The sequence below is a fragment of the Rhinoderma darwinii genome, chromosome 2 (genome assembly GCF_050947455.1).
Source record: "Rhinoderma darwinii isolate aRhiDar2 chromosome 2, aRhiDar2.hap1, whole genome shotgun sequence".
Taxonomy (NCBI): domain Eukaryota; kingdom Metazoa; phylum Chordata; class Amphibia; order Anura; family Rhinodermatidae; genus Rhinoderma; species Rhinoderma darwinii.
Window position 1 is genome coordinate 336,633,292 of NC_134688.1, and position 18,379 is coordinate 336,651,670.

The 18,379-nt window shown below is 42.5% G+C and overlaps 1 protein-coding gene across 1 annotated transcript in view; it reads left to right on the forward strand.

Moving 5' to 3' along the window:
* The window catches only part of PLXNA2 (plexin A2), a 307,602-nt gene that overhangs the window by 260,694 nt on the left and 28,529 nt on the right, over positions 1-18,379 (forward strand). The window contains exons 21-23 of the mRNA XM_075853680.1: positions 377-519; positions 2,505-2,773; positions 13,896-13,962. Of these exons, the coding sequence (XP_075709795.1) occupies positions 377-519; positions 2,505-2,773; positions 13,896-13,962 (479 nt within the window). The remainder of the gene's footprint in view (positions 1-376; positions 520-2,504; positions 2,774-13,895; positions 13,963-18,379) is intronic.

Here is an 18,379-nt window from a genome sequence, read left to right on the forward strand (position 1 = left end):
ATTGGTGGCAAAGGTAGACATAGCTTTTAAATGCTGTAAAAGTATTATTTACAGTGGTCGAATTAGCATAGTAATAATTTCTGTGTTTGCAGTTGAATAAATTACTATGTACAACGTGGCCATCTACAAGTTCATACAGTGTCCAATGAAATAGCGTCAAGATGACATGGAAAATGTCACTTATTTATCTTATTTTTATTATCATATTTAATAGTAGCAAAGTCCACCTAGAGATGCAATTCTATGTGCTTGTGTTACAATTTATTAAATATCAGTTCAGCTTCAGCTCCTAAAATTTTTTTTTTTCTAGCGTAGAAAATTCCATACAGTCTGAGCAGGCCAAGTGAATTAATGATCTCTTTGCTATTATTTTCAGCTTTTGCAGAACTACAGACTGATATTAATGAATTAACTAGTGACCTGGATCGCTCAGGTATCCCTTACCTGGATTATCGTACCTATGCCATGAGAGTGCTGTTTCCAGGAATAGAGGATCATCCTGTGCTTCGAGAACTAGAGGTGAGAGTCACCATTTGTCTGTGTTTTTAAAGAGGACTTGACGCTAGGTCATATAAGTTGAACTTGTCAACTAACCTGAATAGCGCTGTCTCCCTGATTCCAGCACTGTTTTTTCTTGTTCCAGAGGTATGGCCCAATGTTGTGTTAGCTATATGCTATATGCTATATGCAAATTTGCTGTAGTTAGCCAATACGGCGTGAACTATTCTCAATGTCAAGAGGTGGTGCTAGCTTCCCTGCCTCTGATGCTGACAAATCAGCACGAGGCAGCTTGAGGGTAGCTCACGCCCCGTTGGCTAACTACAGAAAATTAACATATAGGGAGCCAACAGAACAGTGGGCCATATCTCTGGAACAGGGGGGAGGGGGGGGGGGTCCAGGAAAATAAAAGAAAAACGGCGCTGGAACCAGAGGGACAGCGCTATTCAGCTCAGATAACTAGTTCAACTCATATGATCACTTTAGGTGTGGGAGCAAACAACGTTATTGCGTGAGAGATGATCTTCTCATCTTATGATGTGATCAGTCCTTCACCAAGTAGAGAAGCGAGTCAGTCCACCATATTTAGTGTTGGGTGCCTAGAGGAGTGTATGTATATGTTACTTAAAGAGCATATCCTGACTAGCTGCAATGCTTAGTTATAAGTTGCTCTTACAAGGTCCAGGGGAAAATACTGGGGTGCCTTATTGTAATGGTGAGCTTACTTAGGTTTACAGAAATGTTACAATGCTGGTTAAGCTAGAATCTTGCTTAATGATTGTTCTGGAATTTTTTTTTATTGAAGCAATAGACATATGAATATACAATTCTATATTTGTTGGATTCTTTGCAGATATCACCTTGATGGAAATCTTTTTTGCTCTTGTCACGTCAGAGAATGTAGGCTGCTGCGTGATAGGGCTATTTAGTTCAGCCTTGCCGCATTCCAAGACATACAGTATGGCTACTCATAATGCTACATAATATATACTATACGTGAATGTAAAGGGTAACATAAATATAGACTGCTATGCACACTAGATGGGAAATGTTTCCACTATAGCAATTTATTTATAGCATAGTACTTTCTTTCTATTGGATCGGGTTGGGCCCCTACGTATTCACCCACGTTTAAACCTAGTACTTTCCGAACCTTGCTACTATAAATATAGATTGCTATTAAGTTGAAGATGGGTATACATGTCCTGCAGTTTTATGTGAGATGTACTATCCATCTTCCCTGCCTCATTATGGCAATGTATATGCACTGCTTGAGTTTCTAGGCAGCTTGGCAAACACAGGAGGCAGCGTATTTCAGACAGAATCTTTCTGGCTACTGGCGCAGGCTGTTTTCTGTTAACTCTCTGTCTCGGAACAGCTATGGGTCATTGACCCACTGTGATGGACTGCAGCCAAGCTAGGAGTCGGTGCAAAGATGCCGGTAATGAATTCCAGGGAAGGTAATGGCCTTATATTAAATCTGTCTCAGGGGAGGTAGAGATAAGAGGGGGCTAGATATTCACATGGGAAAGGCAGAGTGGTGGCAGCGGGGAGACAGGTTGGATTATGCATGAAGAAAATAAAGCAGAGGTAGAAATGGCTTTTTTATTGCGAAACATCGGTTCTGTCTGCAATTCTGCATGGCAAGGAGTACACAAAGGACTGGTCAAGGCGGCTTTGTTTCTGCTATAGTGCACCATTCCACAGCTGCATATTCCACAATTATCGAATTCATTCCATAATATCTTTCATCCAACTACATTTTTTTGTAAATATGTAGATTCTGTCTTCTAATTTTGAACAAATTAAGTATTTTTCTCTATCAATGGAGGGTTATTGATTTCGATAGGCCTAGCAACAAGTTATCATTTTTAATTTTAGCTTTTTTTTTTAGCCCAGTCACACCAGATAAGTCATGCCTTTGTGGTGATTGCCACTGACTTCCAGCATGGAAGTAGTTAATAATAATCCTAAAAGTCTCCTATTCCTTACTACCAATCCTTTAGGTACAAGGCAATGGACAGCAGACTGTGGAGAAAGCCTTGAAGCTCTTTGCACAGCTGATCAACAACAAGGTTTTCTTACTGACTTTCATCCGCACCCTGGAGATGCAGCGTAGTTTTTCCATGCGTGACAGAGGAAACGTAGCTTCGCTCATCATGACGGCTCTGCAAGGGAAGCTTGAATATGCCACAGATGTCTTGAAACAGCTGCTTTCAGACCTGATTGAGAAGAACCTAGAGAACAAGAATCACCCCAAGCTCCTATTGCGCAGGTGAGGTTTGGGACCATGTAAGACATTACAGAATACGAGGAAACTCTACAGACATTATTCTAACTATTCACAGTAGTCACTGTTTTTTTCTACAGAAAAATTATCTTTTTTTTAAACCTAATTTATATTATTATTATCATCATCATTATTATTATAATTATCATCATCATCATTATTATTATTATTATTATTATTCATATTATTATTAATAATAATATCATTGTTATTATACACCCTTTAGTGGGTATAGCTTTTTTTTTTTCTTATTATCTGGCAGCAAAATAGATGTATATATAGTATCTAGCTTTTATGGACTCTTCTTGTGTTGAAAACTAAAGTGGGGTCATACACATTCAGGTGTCTCATGACTCCCCTTGTAGTAGTCCTGTACAGATGAGCCCTCAGAAATCAGGGCCTGGGTGCAATTGCACCCCCTGCACCTCCTAGAAGTACGCCACTAAACAGAAGCCAATGTTCTCTCACTGTACTGCGCAAGATACATGGCCTGATCATTGTACGTGGGTTGTGTAAGAAATCGCTTATGTAACTTTTCTCTAAGTCTGCTTAAAACAATAATTGGCAAGGAAAAAGGAAAATAAAATGGCATTGCTGTATAAGGTGGACAGACGGTTAAAATTTGGCGTGATTATCAAACCATTTCTGCCAATCCTCTTTATCATACCGTCATTGGTGTGCCCTTGGTCAGGTGACGCAGTGACATCTCCGTGAAGTTTATGATAGTATGAGTCCGCTGAAGAACAATTGTTAGATACCTCATCCCTTAACTGGCAGGAAAAATAGCAATAGTAACATAAGTTGTTATGCATAATTATTACCTAGGATAAGTGGGTCAAGATGTCTATGTCCTAGATGTTTTGTATCTTTCTGACACTGCCCCAGTCTGAACAGGTAGGTTATTTGTGTCTTAAATTGACTTAATAAGCCGAGAAGGCTTCACACAAGAAGGCAATCTTGACAAAGGCGTCTTCCTTACACAGTAATACTTATTGTACCGCTTTCATGTTCTCATTTCCATTTTTACAATTAAAGTACCAATGATAACCTCCTGGCATCCCTCTAGCTTGTGACAGCGATGTGCAGATAACATGGCTTTCAGAGCGACTCCTGCTTGGCTACTGATTATGCATTTCCACCATCATACCTCCCATCATTTCAAGTGGCCAAATAGGCACACTTAACAGATTAGCATAAGCGCACACTTTTCTGCCAGCAGTTATAGACTCACGTACAAAAGCCAACCCACAGATGCAGCATAGCAGACGCCACAAATGGCTGCGGCATTAAGCATTCATATATATACTGTTATACCGATATCTGTTCTTCCAATACAGAGCTCTGAATTCCTTGCCGGCTTTGACAAATGTATAGATTCTAGACGGAGCTTACTGAAAAACAGATTTTTACGGATTCCAATGAGTTCAATAGAATCAGTAAAAATCTGTCTTCCGTTTGCGCCCTCTAGAATCTTTCCATTTGTCAAACCTGTATATGGATCTTCTGCAATGTACTTGTTGGTGTGTATAATAGTATGTAAGGGAAATAATGAATACATAATGTTGCAGCCATTTGTGGAATAACATCTAAATGATGGTCACACTTTAACACTCTGCTTTGTTTGATTATGGTAACTCCTAATGTAAAACCTACAGTAACTCTGCTACATCCGTATGTAAAACACATGGCCTAGCATGAACTTACATTGAAAGTATAACATGGGCTTTCTACATTTACACGACCATTTTTACACCTCACTTTAAACTGTGTTACCATTCTCCATTGCATAGCTTGAAACAACTTACTGTACAACCAGCGATGGTTACGTGATAAAGCTGCCTCACGATCAGCCTCCTTATCAGAACATATCTGTAGTTATCATGGCTGCTCTCTGCGGTATCATTTATGCCATCTCCTGGGAAAGCGCCAGACATGCCTTTACTTCTGGCCGTATGTGCACAGATGCTATAGATTTCTCCTATAGAAAGCAAAGAAGTTTTTCTGCCAGGGGTTTATAGATTTAGGCCTAACACATAATACAAATGTTGTGAAAATCAGAAATTAAGATATAATTTTACTATATATTTTACTATATATGGGCTCTCTGTTCAAATATCTGTGTTCTTATTAGCCCCTGGGATGTAGTGATTTGGCCATATATTGCGGTTAGTTCCCCGTTGGGAAATGGAGGCTCAAGAGAAGAGCTTACGGTGAGCTAAAGTGGAAAGTCTGCCCAAACACTACATGCAGCAGTACAGTTTGCAATGCAAAATTACGACTAGAAATACCATTGTTTAGGCAAAGGTAGCAAATGCTTTGCACGGCAAAGAAGGTCATATCGTCCAAACTGAGCTGTTTTATGATTTCTGTATTCTGCTCCATCTTAGAGGCAAAAAAAAACAAAACAGCAGCGCCGCATGAGGGACACAAACAACGCCAACGAAGCCCTTTGACTTTAATGGATTCTGTCGTGTTTCCATTATGATGTCCGTCATTTTACCAGACAAAACAAAACCAACGAAGAAATGGTTATGTATATGGCAACAAAATAATGAAAAGATTAAAAGTAGCACAAAAATCTTTTATTCCAACAGAAATACCACACGTACAGAATTATAATCATTTAAAATAGCAAACGTATGCTAAGAATGACTTCCAAAGGGGGAGTTAGTAACCCTGATAAGTAACCAAACAAAAACCCCCACAGTCCACTAGAACCCCTCAACATATATAGCTAACCATAATCAAATCAAACGGGTAATAAATACCGGAATATTTAAAAATATGCAGCATAGAATCCTAGGAGGGGAAAGGAGGACTAAAAGCCCTACAGGTATCGCTACAATGTGGCTTCCTCAGGTGTATTTTATATATTTTTATATGCACTATTTTGTCTGACATTTTGAACATAGCCTCCGAGGCAGATGTGAACACGCTCTAACACTTGTAGTACCAATGATGAGCTTTGGAAGTACCTTTGTAATTTTTAAAACCTGCTGGTTACTGGTTCCATATTCTTAATGGTGTGTGTGTGAGATATAGTGACAACTTGGGGTAAGTTAGCTCACAGGATCGCCATCTCCATGGTAAGATGGTTCGCACACTTAAGAATTTTCACTCCAATGCAATGGATTAGGTTTAAAACTTTATTGTCTTCATACATGAAAGGCAGTCTTACAAAACAGTTCAAAATAAACCCTAGGCCGTCCAGCCTTCTAACTAAACATATAGCTTCTCTACAGGGGCGTAACTAGGAAAGACTGGGCCCCATAGCAAACTTTTGGCTGTGGCCCCCCTCCCCTGGGTCTCTACCCTTGTAGATAGTGCCTTTTTTACAGCCCCCCCCCTGTAGATAACGCCATACAGCCCCCCCCTGTAGATAACGCCATACAGCCCCCCTGTAGATAACGCCATACAGCCTCCCTGTAGATAACGCCATACAGCCCCCTCTGTAGATAGCGCCATACATCCCCCTGTAGATAGCGCCATACAGCCCCCTCTGTAGATAGCGCCATACAGCCCCCCTGTAGATAACGCCATACTGCCCCCTGTAGATAACGCCATACAGCCCCCCTGTAGATAACGCCATACAGCCCCCCTGTAGATAACGCCATACAGCCCCCCTGTAGATAACGCCATACAGCCCACCAGTAGAGAACTCCATACAGCCCCCTCTGTAGAGAACTCCATACAGCCCCCTCTGTAAATAACGCCATACAGCCCCCCTTGTAGAGAACGCCATACAGACCCCCTGTAGGTAACGCCATACAGAGTCCCCCCTGTAGATAACGCCATACAGCCCCCTTTGTAGATATCTACAGAGGGGGCTGTATGGCGTTATCTACAGGGGGGTTGTATGGCGTTATCTACAGAGGGGGCTGTATGGCGTTATCTACAGAGGGGGCTGTATGGCGTTACCTACAGGGGGTGCTGTATAGCGTTACCTACAGGGGGGCTGTATAGCGTTACCTACAGGGGGCTGTATAGCGTTACCTACAGGGGGGGCTGTATAGCGTTATCTACAGTGGGGGCTGTATAGCGTTATCTACTGAGGGGGCTGTATGGTGCTAACGCCATAAAGCCCCCCCTGTAGGTAACGCTATACAGCCCCCCTGTAGGTAACGCTATACAGCCCACCCTGTAGGTAACGCTATACAGCCCCCCTGTAGGTAACGCTATACAGCCCCCCTGTAGGTAACGCTATACAGACACCCCCTGTAGGTAACGCTGTACACCCCCCTGTAGGTAACGCTATACAGCCCCCCTGTAGGTAACGCCATGCAGCCCCAACCCCCAAAAAAAATCTGACCTACAGTGTGTCCTACAAAAGACATGTATCCCCTATCCACAGGATAGGGGATACATGTGTGATCGCTGGCAGCGATAGGGAGGACGGGGGACCGAAAGGAGGACGGGGGACTCTGCCATAGTGTTTAGTGGCGTCACGCTGTAGTAGCCATAGCGGCTGCTAGCAGAGCCTCTGGCCATGGTAGGGGCCCGTGCCGGCGGGCGACACGGGCCCCCTCATGCCGCGGGCCCTGTAGCAGCCGCTACGGCTGCTACGGCGGTAGTTACGCCACTGCTTCTCTAGTTATCAGGGTGAAAGGCCTTCTTCCCAGCACCTCACTACAAACATGTATTCTTACCAGAACTTTTGACTCCCACAGGCTGGCAATGCCTGTATTCCTCAGACTGGGAGCATTGTGTGAATAGATCACACCTTTCTTAAAGAGGCTCTGTCACCGCATTATAAGTGCCCTATCTCCTACATAATCTGATCGGCGCTGTAATGTAGATAACAGTGGTTTTTATTTTTAAAAATGATAATTTTTGAGCAAGTTATGAACAATTTTAGATTTATGATAATTAGTTTATTAATGCCCAACTGGGCGTTTTTTACTTTTTGACCAAGTGGGCGTTGTAAAGAGAAGTGTATGACACTGACCAATCAGTGACCAATCAGCGTCATACACTTCTCTCTATTCATGTCATCTGTATTCACAGCACAGCGTGATTTTGCGAGATCACGCTGTGCTGTTACATACACCCACATTAACTTTATTGAAGTGTCCTGAGAGTGAATAGAGATCACCTCCAGCCAGGACGCGATGTCTATTCACACTCCTGACACTTCGGTAAAGTTTGTGTGGGACTTACTCACACAGCACAGCGTGATCTCGCGAGTTCACGCTGTGCTGTCATTACAGCGCCGATCAGATTATGTAGGAGATAGGGCACTTATAATCTGGTGACAGAGCCTCTTTAAAGGAGCCTTCACAGCTGGCAGCTAATGAGAATCCTAAGGCAGCCCAAACCCCGGACTGTCCTGAAGACAGAGTGGAACTTTTCTTCCATTCCAGCAACCCAGACCTTTTTCCAGGTTACTTACCTAATAAATAAGGAGAAAGGACACTTTTTCTTGTAACTTTCCTTTTGAACATAACATTCTGGGCCCAAATCCTGCCCTCTGGTTTCCATGCTTGTAAAATCTATATATATATATATATATATATATATATATATATATATACAGTATGTACTTATATACCCACTGTATAGTATTACCATGAGAGTTGTAGACCAACAGCACCTGGAAAGCAAAAAGTTCTCTGTCTATGAGAATATTACATTTGGTTTGGTTTATGGTACACTTGGGTTAATGTTATCATACATTGTGGCCACTTTTTATTTGGCCACCTTTGCCCCACAGTTATGTAAAGATTTGCCCTTAGGGGCAGGATTCAGTTCCAAATACAACAAGTGTGGTTTTGTGCGCAGGAAATTGCCGTAGATTCTCGTGTGTCCGTTAACACAGAAATTGTCCCACAAGACACAATAATGGAATCCTTGTTAATTTCCCCTGGGGATTGTGGGAGAGAGGAGAGGAGGAAGGAGGGGGTGTCTGTGCTTCCACTGCCAGCTCTTAATATTAGTTCATCACTCTTACTGAGAAGGCTAAAAATAGGGCTAGAATGAGGAATATTAACCCTTGAGCCACACAGTTATTTGTTCTGCCTGTCTCTCTTCATGTGTTTAACCTGTTCAGAACCAGCAATATTAATATTAAGCATTAGTTCTGCAGACACATGTCTTACAGAGAGAGAATAGAATGTTACAAATCTAACAGAAATTCAGTAATGAGCATAAAAAAAAGCATTTATCGATGCGCGGATGTGTTTCTAGAGGACAGTGACTGAACTATGGGGAGTAACTAAAGTGAGCGGGGTTAGTCAATGTTTGCAGCTACAGTGTCCCTGTGGCTTATTTAATGCTTCTTTAGTTAAGCCCATATCCTAGGCAAATCATCTCCATCCCCTCTGCCATTAATAAGAAATGTTCCCTTTGACGTTTCCAGTACTGGGATATCAGGTTGTGGGGGAAATAAAGAGATAGATTAACCCTGTTATGACCAGAGGGATTCGCAGTACATCAATACAGAGATTCAAACAGTGCCGCCCCCTGAGGCCTTGCGGCAAGGACACATCCATTATTTTTGGGAAACGGTAAATATTAATGTGGAGCAGGAAAGATCAGCCATGGCCTGAGGGAGAATACACAGTGAAGGGAGAGAGAGATAGAATAAAAATCCAGTCGTATTCCGGCAATTTAATTACATGCTTGGTTGTTTCAAAATGAAATTTGTTTGGTGACGGGATATGGAGGCAGACAGTTTTCTTGAATAAGGTGGTGGGGTGAAGTCCTTAGAGGATTGGGGAAAGACAGGGGGTGAGTAGCTGCTGACGGTGGTATGCGTGATCAGGGGGAATAAGCAGTGCAGGGTTATGAAGGCAAAGCAAGTGCTGAAAAACCAAAGGCCACTGCCAAGGAAACATTTGTTCTGTTTTGATACAATGTCATTATTCCATATAATTAAGTTGAGTAGGTTTTTCCTCTAAATGATATGTTGTGCTGTGGAACAACGTGCAATATTCAGACCCAGTAACCATTATGTCAGCTCCTAACAATGGTGCATGAAATGAAACATTATTAGAAGATGAATTGCAACATTGTACTTTTATTTACTTCTAGGTTTTTTTATGCTGCCCCAATATTGGCCGGTGCAGCGAGCGCTGATCTACAAGACATCGTTCATCGGCGCCCAATTGCTCCTGTCACAATGAGCTATGGATTGGGACGAGCGCTCGTTACTCCGATCGCTCGTCTCCATACATTATTATCATGTTGGCAGCGCGTCTCTGTATTTACACAGGGAGATGTACTGCCAACAACGATAGTATTTTACTTCTTTTAAAACGATACGACCAGCAGATGATCGAGCATTTGCTCGTTCATCTGCTGATCATTGCCCTGTTTACACGGGGCAATTATCGGCAACGAGCATTCTATTAACGATCGTTTGCCCGATAATTGCCCAGTGTAAAACCCCCCTTAATATGGTACTGTATTGTTGAAGAGTCATCTATCTAGTCCTGAACCACAATTGTTGAATCATGGGCACTGCATGACTAATTTACTTACATTTCTAGCCAACATTACATTTTTATTTCCTTGTACCACCTGGTTTTCCCTCACCCAGCAAGCAAACTTTATATACGAGGTATATTATTAACTCCTATCACCTGTAACTATTTACAGTTGAAAGAGTTAAAAGGCGCAGACCACAGTATTAAATACTACATCTCTCCTCTTTTTTCAGTGGCTGAACGCTCTGTGAGGCCCGTTGCTTTTTCGTTAAGACGAGAAAAGAAATGTAATAATTACGGCTGCTGTGTCGGGAAGAATATAAAAAAAGCAGAGATTTGTTGGAATAATCTCTGGGGTTTTGAAAATCACGCAGCTCAGGAAAAAAAATTACAGCCGCTTTTTGAAAGGCAGATTTGTTCTTCCTTTTGTGAAGCTTAACATGAAGTGTGAACGGCTTGCACAGGATTAACAACATGAGAAGAAGGACAAAGCCCACTTATTGTATGCATTGTAAGCCACCTTCCCGGCACTGGGGGAGCCTCATTCAGTACCAGTCATTTAAACAGAATAGTGACCATCTCTAGAAGGGCAAACGCATGATGTATATAACTTGACTAAAATCTCATACATGATAGATTATTCATAATAAACAATACACCTAAATCGTTGCCTGTCTGCGTGCAGGATCACTCTTCCATTCATGTAATCGAGCTGATCACATTCTTGTAGACTGGCTCATCATGAAGGACAAAGGAGGGAGAACAGGGGCACTGCCCAGAGAGAATCCTCATTGCATTTAGTGAAACCTCCCAGATGCTTCCAGTGGAGACGGCATTAAGAGGCACAACATAAATGACTGGGCCATCCAGCAGGACTATGAATAATACCCCATAGCACTGTATCTTTAATTGTATCTGTTGTGACTCTAAAACAATGATTTCCAAACTTTAAGGCCTCATGCACACGACCGTGTTTTTGCGGCCGCAATTCCCCCGAAAATCCACGGGAGAATTGCGGCCCCATTCAGGGGCGTAGCTAAAGGCTCATGGGCCCAGGTGCAAACTTTGAGTTTGGGCCCCCCTACGCATCTTCTCTCTAACTTTCAGCTGCATTACTGGGTCTCTAAAGTAACCTCTCAAAACAAAAATATATACATCAGAGACTAATAAAACAACTTTTATAACACGGCAGGCTTAAAGCGGCGCAGTTCCATGTATGATAGTATACCTAAATAATGAAGTCACCAAATAAAGGTCATATACCAGCTCTACACAGTGAAAAATGAATACACTACAGTTGTATCCCGATTTCCCTTTTCTACTCTATCCATGCCAGACCGGCATGACTTCTTCCAGCCACCACTTGTCTCTTCACACAAACTACAAATTATGCTGTTAGCCCCAATAGCCCTCTTAGTGCCCTCTCCACCTTAATAGTGGCCCCATTTGTGCCCCAAACTGTACTAGTGCCCCCTTTTGTTCCCTACAAAGTAATAGTGCCCCCACCACAAAATCAGAATGCCTTTTTTGTGCCCCACAGTAATACCCTCCTTTGTGCCTTATACAGCCACAATACCAACTTTTTTGCCCCCCACAGTATATTTGATCATTCTCTTATTGCTGGAGGCGATCGAGAGACCAGGGGTCCCAAACCCTCTGAGCCTCCTCACTGCACCCCTGCAGTAAAGAGGAGCTTGAATGGAGCGGCTGTTGAGCATACGCCCGCCGCACCATTCACGGTCTATGACAATGACGTAAATAGACTTTGAATGGAGCTATGTAGAGTGCATGCACGATCACTGCTCCATTCAATGTCCTGCTTACAGTGAGGAGGAATGGGGGGGTTTGGAACCCCAGTTCTCATGATTGGTGGGTGTCCCAGCGAAAACAAAATGATCACTAAGGATAGGTGATAATTTATGATTCTGGCAAAAAAAAACAACTTTATAAACCTTTAGGAGCAGCCTCTTTATTTTTTATAGTTTCCTAATAGACACTGGCATAGCAGAGCTGTGTGCTTCACATTACAGCACAGCTCCAGACCTCCAGTAATGTGCAATCATTCATGACCCACAGTAACCTCTAGCCCCCTTATCAGTGTCTTCCCGATAACTGGAGGCTGAGCTGTCCTGTGATGAATTATGACCCTCAGTAACCTCTTATCAGTGTCCTGTCTGCGCTGCTCTCACTGCTGAATCCTCCCGTTCTGTCCTCTATTTGCAGGATGGAAAGAACAGAGAGAGACAGCAAAGATCAAACAGTATAGGGAAATACCACTAAAGAGAGACAATGTAATTACAAGTGATGCCTGTCCAGAACTCACATGGATGTGGGGAAACGAGCAGGGATGAGACATGAGCTTTTTCCTTACACAGCGTGCGGCAGTGTGTGTATCTAGGCTCCTCCTCCCCTGTCTCCTCCAATCCAGTGCCTCAGAGCACAAGAAGGGAGGGGGAGTACACACGCTGATACACACAAGCTACTGCTCATGCGCTGTGTAAAGATCGATTTTATCTAAGAAGCAATGATACGGACACTAAGTGTGGCGAGGGGGGCCCGTGGGCCCCTCAGGCTTAGGGGCCCGGTCGCAACTGCGACCGCTGCGACCCCTATAGCTACGCCACTGGCCCCATTCTTTTCTATGGGGCCGTGCACCCGACCGTAGTTTTTGCGGTCCGTGCACGGCCCGGGAGCCCGGACCGCAGAAAGAACGGGCATGTCTTATTACGGCCCGGTTCTGCGGTCCGGGCTCATTGAAAACAATGGCCGCGGCCATGTGCATGTGCGGGCGGCCTGCGGCTGACAGTCCGCTGACAGTCCGCAGCCGGCCGACACGAAAATCACGGCCGTGCACACGGCTACGGTCGTGTGCATGAGGCCTAAACCGTAAGGAAACCTGTGCAAACCTGTTTTCCATCCAGCAACACTCTGAAGTCCACTTTATACTACTGTATAACATAACATTTATACTGTGTGTGTATATATATATATATATATATATATATATATATATATATAAAAGTTCTACCTCATGTTATATAAATGGCTAGACAAACTGTGGGGGCTCTTACAGATTTTGCTTGGCCAATTGCTCTTCCAAATAGCAGCTATATGTTGTATTAACTTCCTGAAGGCAGCCCTTAATAAAACTACTCTCCATTTCCTCTGCACTAAGCTTTACAACAGAGTGTATATGTAGCTGCAGGTGGGCCAGGACATCACAAGCACTACCCTGACTCAGCTATGTGTTGGCTGTCTACAATTTTCTATTTGCTAGTGTCAGTGTGAAATCTGCTTATCTTAGCTTAGGCAGTACAATAGAACTGTCATCCTGTCAGTAACCCACCACCCACTAGTGATAAAGGGGCAATAGGCTGTGAAACAAGATTATTTTAATGTTACCAACCTGGAGTGCTACACCCTTCTGGTGCTGACATCTTGTGGCCAATCTGAAAATTACAATATTTCATCATTTATTTTTACATAAATAGACAATGCAGCCAAAAAATATGTCACTTTTTAATGGTAATACCTTTAATATTTAGGCATCTACACAAATAAATATAGCTTGGCAGGCTTTAAAAGGTAATAAAAACAATATTAAAACTTCTATGTTTCATTTTAATGATAAATGTGTGTTTTCTATGACAGCACAATTTAAACCTGCACTTTTTTCTCTTTAGGACTGAGTCTGTGGCAGAGAAGATGCTGACTAACTGGTTTGCTTTCCTCTTGCACAAATTCCTTAAGGTAAAACAATCAACCTTATATTTATTGTAGTATTGATTGGCCTTACATCCTACCAGTATTTTCACACGGAAAGTATTACTTCCCATGCTATGTTATGAATATATGTATGTTTTATATAGATATTTGGATTGCTGTAAAGGAAATATGCATATGTATTTGGGGACGGTTTTAGGGAAAGTGTGGCCCTGAGCAAAATTAAAAGTGCAGCCCCAGGCAAAATGAAAAGTGTGGCCCCAAATTGTGATGGCTATACAGCATACAAAAAACAGGAAGACTTGTGGGGTATTCCTGGTACGCAGTGGTTAGTACATGAGCGAAACCCGAATTGAAATCTAGGAGTGGTGAATTTCAGTTCATTTGGTCACTCCCTTCACCACTCTCTTAAAAAGGACCCGTCTGGTTTCATAAATAATTGTATTTCCCACAAAATAAAAATTCTGTAACATCTTTGATGAGAACTCTACTTTGTGCCGTTCCTCTATTATGAATTGACAACTTCATGTTACCATTCATGTTGTCAAAGAGGTGTGTGATTGGACATTGTCAGTATATGTAACAAGTATTTACTAAAACAGACATGTCAGGAGAAGTGGCAGATCCTCTTTAACTCCTTAAATACCGCCCACCCATTTTTGACGGCAGGCGGTGCAGGTCCTTCATCTACAGCGACCTCTTTTGTAGCTTACAGCTCCTGATCTTAGAGCAGCCTGCTAAATACAGCTAGGGTCGGAAAACATTCCGACCTCAGCTGATTAACCCTTTGATCGTCGCGATCCATGAACTCCCCTCTTTGATCGCGTCACTGGAAACCCGGTGACGTGATCAAAGACCGGAGAATCCTTCTGCAGTCAGCCTTGGAGACCTAGAAAGTACCCCAGGGCTGTCTGTTCAGTTTGCCTGCTGTTAGGGCACACTATGTGCTGCCCTAACAGCAGCCTGTGTCATAGTGACATAGTATAATGTATTAACGTACAAGAGTATGCTAGTACATTACAAGTAAAAGATAAAGTTGTAATCCCTTAAAGGGGTTTTCCAGCTTCTGACAACTGATGACCTAGGTCATCAGTACATGATCTGTGGGGGTCCGACACCAGGGCCCCGCACAGATAAGCTGGTCCGATGCCTCCGTGCACCGGACGTGCAAGCCTGAAGCAGTTATCTCCAGCCACAGAATAGTGGCCGAGCTTCAGTACTGCAGCTCTGCCCCTATTCAAGTGAAGAGGAGCAGACCTGCAGTTTTGCATCACGGCCGCTATGCTATGTATGGAGCCATCTGCTTCCGGGCTCTGCACATAGCATTATGTGTCATAACATCCGGTGCCCGCAGGCCACCGGAGCGGCTTATCGGTTCGGGGTCCTGGTGTCGGGCCCACACCGATGACATACTGATGACCTATCCGGTGGATGGATCGGTCATCAGTTGTCAAAAGGTGGACAATCCCTTTAATGGGATTAAAAAAAGAAAGTAACAAAAAAAAAATTGTAATAAATAAAATGTCCCCAAAAAAGTCATTATTTTGCATAAAACATGTTTTATTGCTCCTACATTACATAAAAACAAAAAACCTACACATATTAGGTATCTACACAACCGTAATAACCTGAAGAATTCATTTAACAGGTTATTTAGCGTGAAAAGTGAATGGGTAAAAAATAAACAAGAAAAACTATGCCGAGAATCGCTTTTTCCTATATTTACATAGTAAAAATTAAATTTTTCTACCCCCAATCTATGAAAAAAAAATATATACAATTTCTACCACATAAAACCAGGCCTCATACAGCCACGTCAATGAAAAAATAAAAAAGTTGTCGCTACTGAAAGACAGAGAGGCAAAAACGTAAAAATTTAGCTGGTCATTAAAGGGGTTGGCCAGGAAAAAAACATTTTCTAAAAAGTGCCCCCCCCCAGCTTGGTTTGCCTTCCCTAAAACCCCCTACTAATCTTCTAACCAGTTTCTGTTTGATCTTAATCATCACTGCTGCTCTTTCTGTTTGTTTACAACCCTTGCTTCTGGTCCTGGCTGTTTCCCTCCTTACCCATGATCCCTTGCTGCATCTGAGGAGACAGCTTATATACCCCACCCCCCTTCCTCCACAGCATCTCATCAATTTTGGACATTCCCTGATCTAATTACAGTCACCCAGCTCCCTGCACTGTCCCACACACCCAGTAATTATCACGCAGGGATGATGGGGGTTATATGCAGGGATGATGGGTGTTATATGAAGCAATGATGGGGTTATATACAGGGATGATGGGGGTTATATACAGGAATGATGGAGGTTATATACAGGGATGATGGGGTTTATATACATGGATGATGGGGTTTATATACAGGGATGATGGGGGTTGTATACAGGGATGATGGTGGTTATATACAGGGATGATGGCGGTTATATACAGGGATGATGGCAGTTATATACATGGATGATTGAGGCTATATACAGGGATGATGGCGGTTATATACAAGGATGTTGAGGGTAATACACAGGGATGATGATGTAATATACAGGGATGATGATGATGTAATATACAGGGATGATGGGGGTTATACACAGGGATGATATAACTCCATCATCAGTGTATACAACCTGTATATAACCCCCATCATCTCTGTGTATTACCTCATCATCCCTGTATATAACCCCCCATCATCCCTGTGTATTACCCCATCATCCATGTATATAACCCCATCATTCCCGTGGGGGGTATGCGACGCCCAGGCATTACATGAAGTGAAAGGGACGGGTATCAGAAGCGGAATCCGAAAGGAGGAGGGGGCGTGGGCAATGAGAGGAGATGGGCATGCAGTGCGGGAATTTCGAGAGAAAGGAGGAGGGGGCGTGTACTAGCAGAGATGACATGCCCTGTCTTTGCTCAGCCAGCACTTCCGGCAGAGCAGAGGCACGGCGCTTCATCAACTAGGTTTACAGGCAGTGGACTGGGCGGATGTTTTATGAGCACTTCAGAGCTCTGCCTCTGGTCCCACTGCCTGTAAACCTAGTTGATGACGCGCCGTGCCGCTTCTCAGCTAGAAGTGCTGGCTGAGCAAAGACATGGAACGTCAGAGGAAGTGAAAAATTTACTCTGGTTGCGGTCACATGAATGCACATTAGAAGTAAGTAACGCCACAAGCTATAAACAGACATATTAGAAAGTTAGTTGTACATATCGCATTAAGTTAAAATAGAAATAAAATGTATTCCTGGACAACTGCTTTAAGGAGACTCTGTCACCAGTTTATGAATTCCCTATCTTTTATCTAATCGAATAGGCGCTTTGCTGTTGATAACTACATTGAAATTTGTTTTTAAAAAATATTTATTATTTGTAAAGTTATGAGCATTTTTCTAAATATGCTAATTTGGCTATACTTGCCAAATGGGAGGCTACTCTTTCTTTTCACTCAGGGCGGTTTAATGTTTTCTGTATGACGCTGTTCAATCAGCATACAGCTTCTCCCCCTTCCCTGCCAAGAAACACAGTGTGATCATATAGTACACAGCTTCCTTTCCCGACTGTGTATTCAACTGGTGATATATCCGGTTGTGGCACAGATAGAAAAGCGATCCTGGTGTCATATGAAAGATTACAATCTCCTCTTTCATATGCCACCAGAATTGTTCTAGGTGGTCCACAGCTGGAGATATGGCTGTTTGAAGTGATCCCCCTTCCCTCTAGAATGACTCTCATACTGTGTGAAACAGCTTCATGCTGATAGGACAACGTCAGAGGCTGTGAGGTAGCGCCACCTCAAGAGAATCGCTGCTGTTACCTCCCACTTCTCCAATAAAGACTCATTTACATATTTAGAAAAATGCTCATATCTTTGCAAATAATAAAAAAAAATCTAAAACTAATCACACTGTAGTTATCAGCAGCAAAGCGACTATTAGATTAGTTAGGAGATAGGGCAATTGATAAACTGGTGACAGAGTCTCTTTAAGTCCTTTTCAGGCTCGGTCATTAAGGGGTTAATTATGTCAACCATACCATCAACAAAAGAAAGAAAATAAAAGTAGAACATACAAACACCTTATCACACAGTCACCTATGCAAGAGTATTATCATGCTGCAGACTATACATGAGAATAGAGTACTGATCAGTATTTAGGCAGGCAGTATCAGTTACAGGCAGAATACATAACAATTAAAGAGGACCTATCACTCTCCTGACATGTTTTTGGTTTTTTTTTAGTAAATACTTGAATTACCCATGGAGTTACCCGTGAAAAAACTATTTTGGAACACTTTTTTTTTTTTTTTTTTTTAAAGAGGTCTACATTGTTCTGTTCCTCTTTTATTTCTCCTGGAATTGTATTAATATATTGACAACTGGCCTTTACCATTTCCCTCGTAACAGGGGTGTGTCCCTACACAGTCTGACACCTTCCAATCAGACTGTGTCAGGAT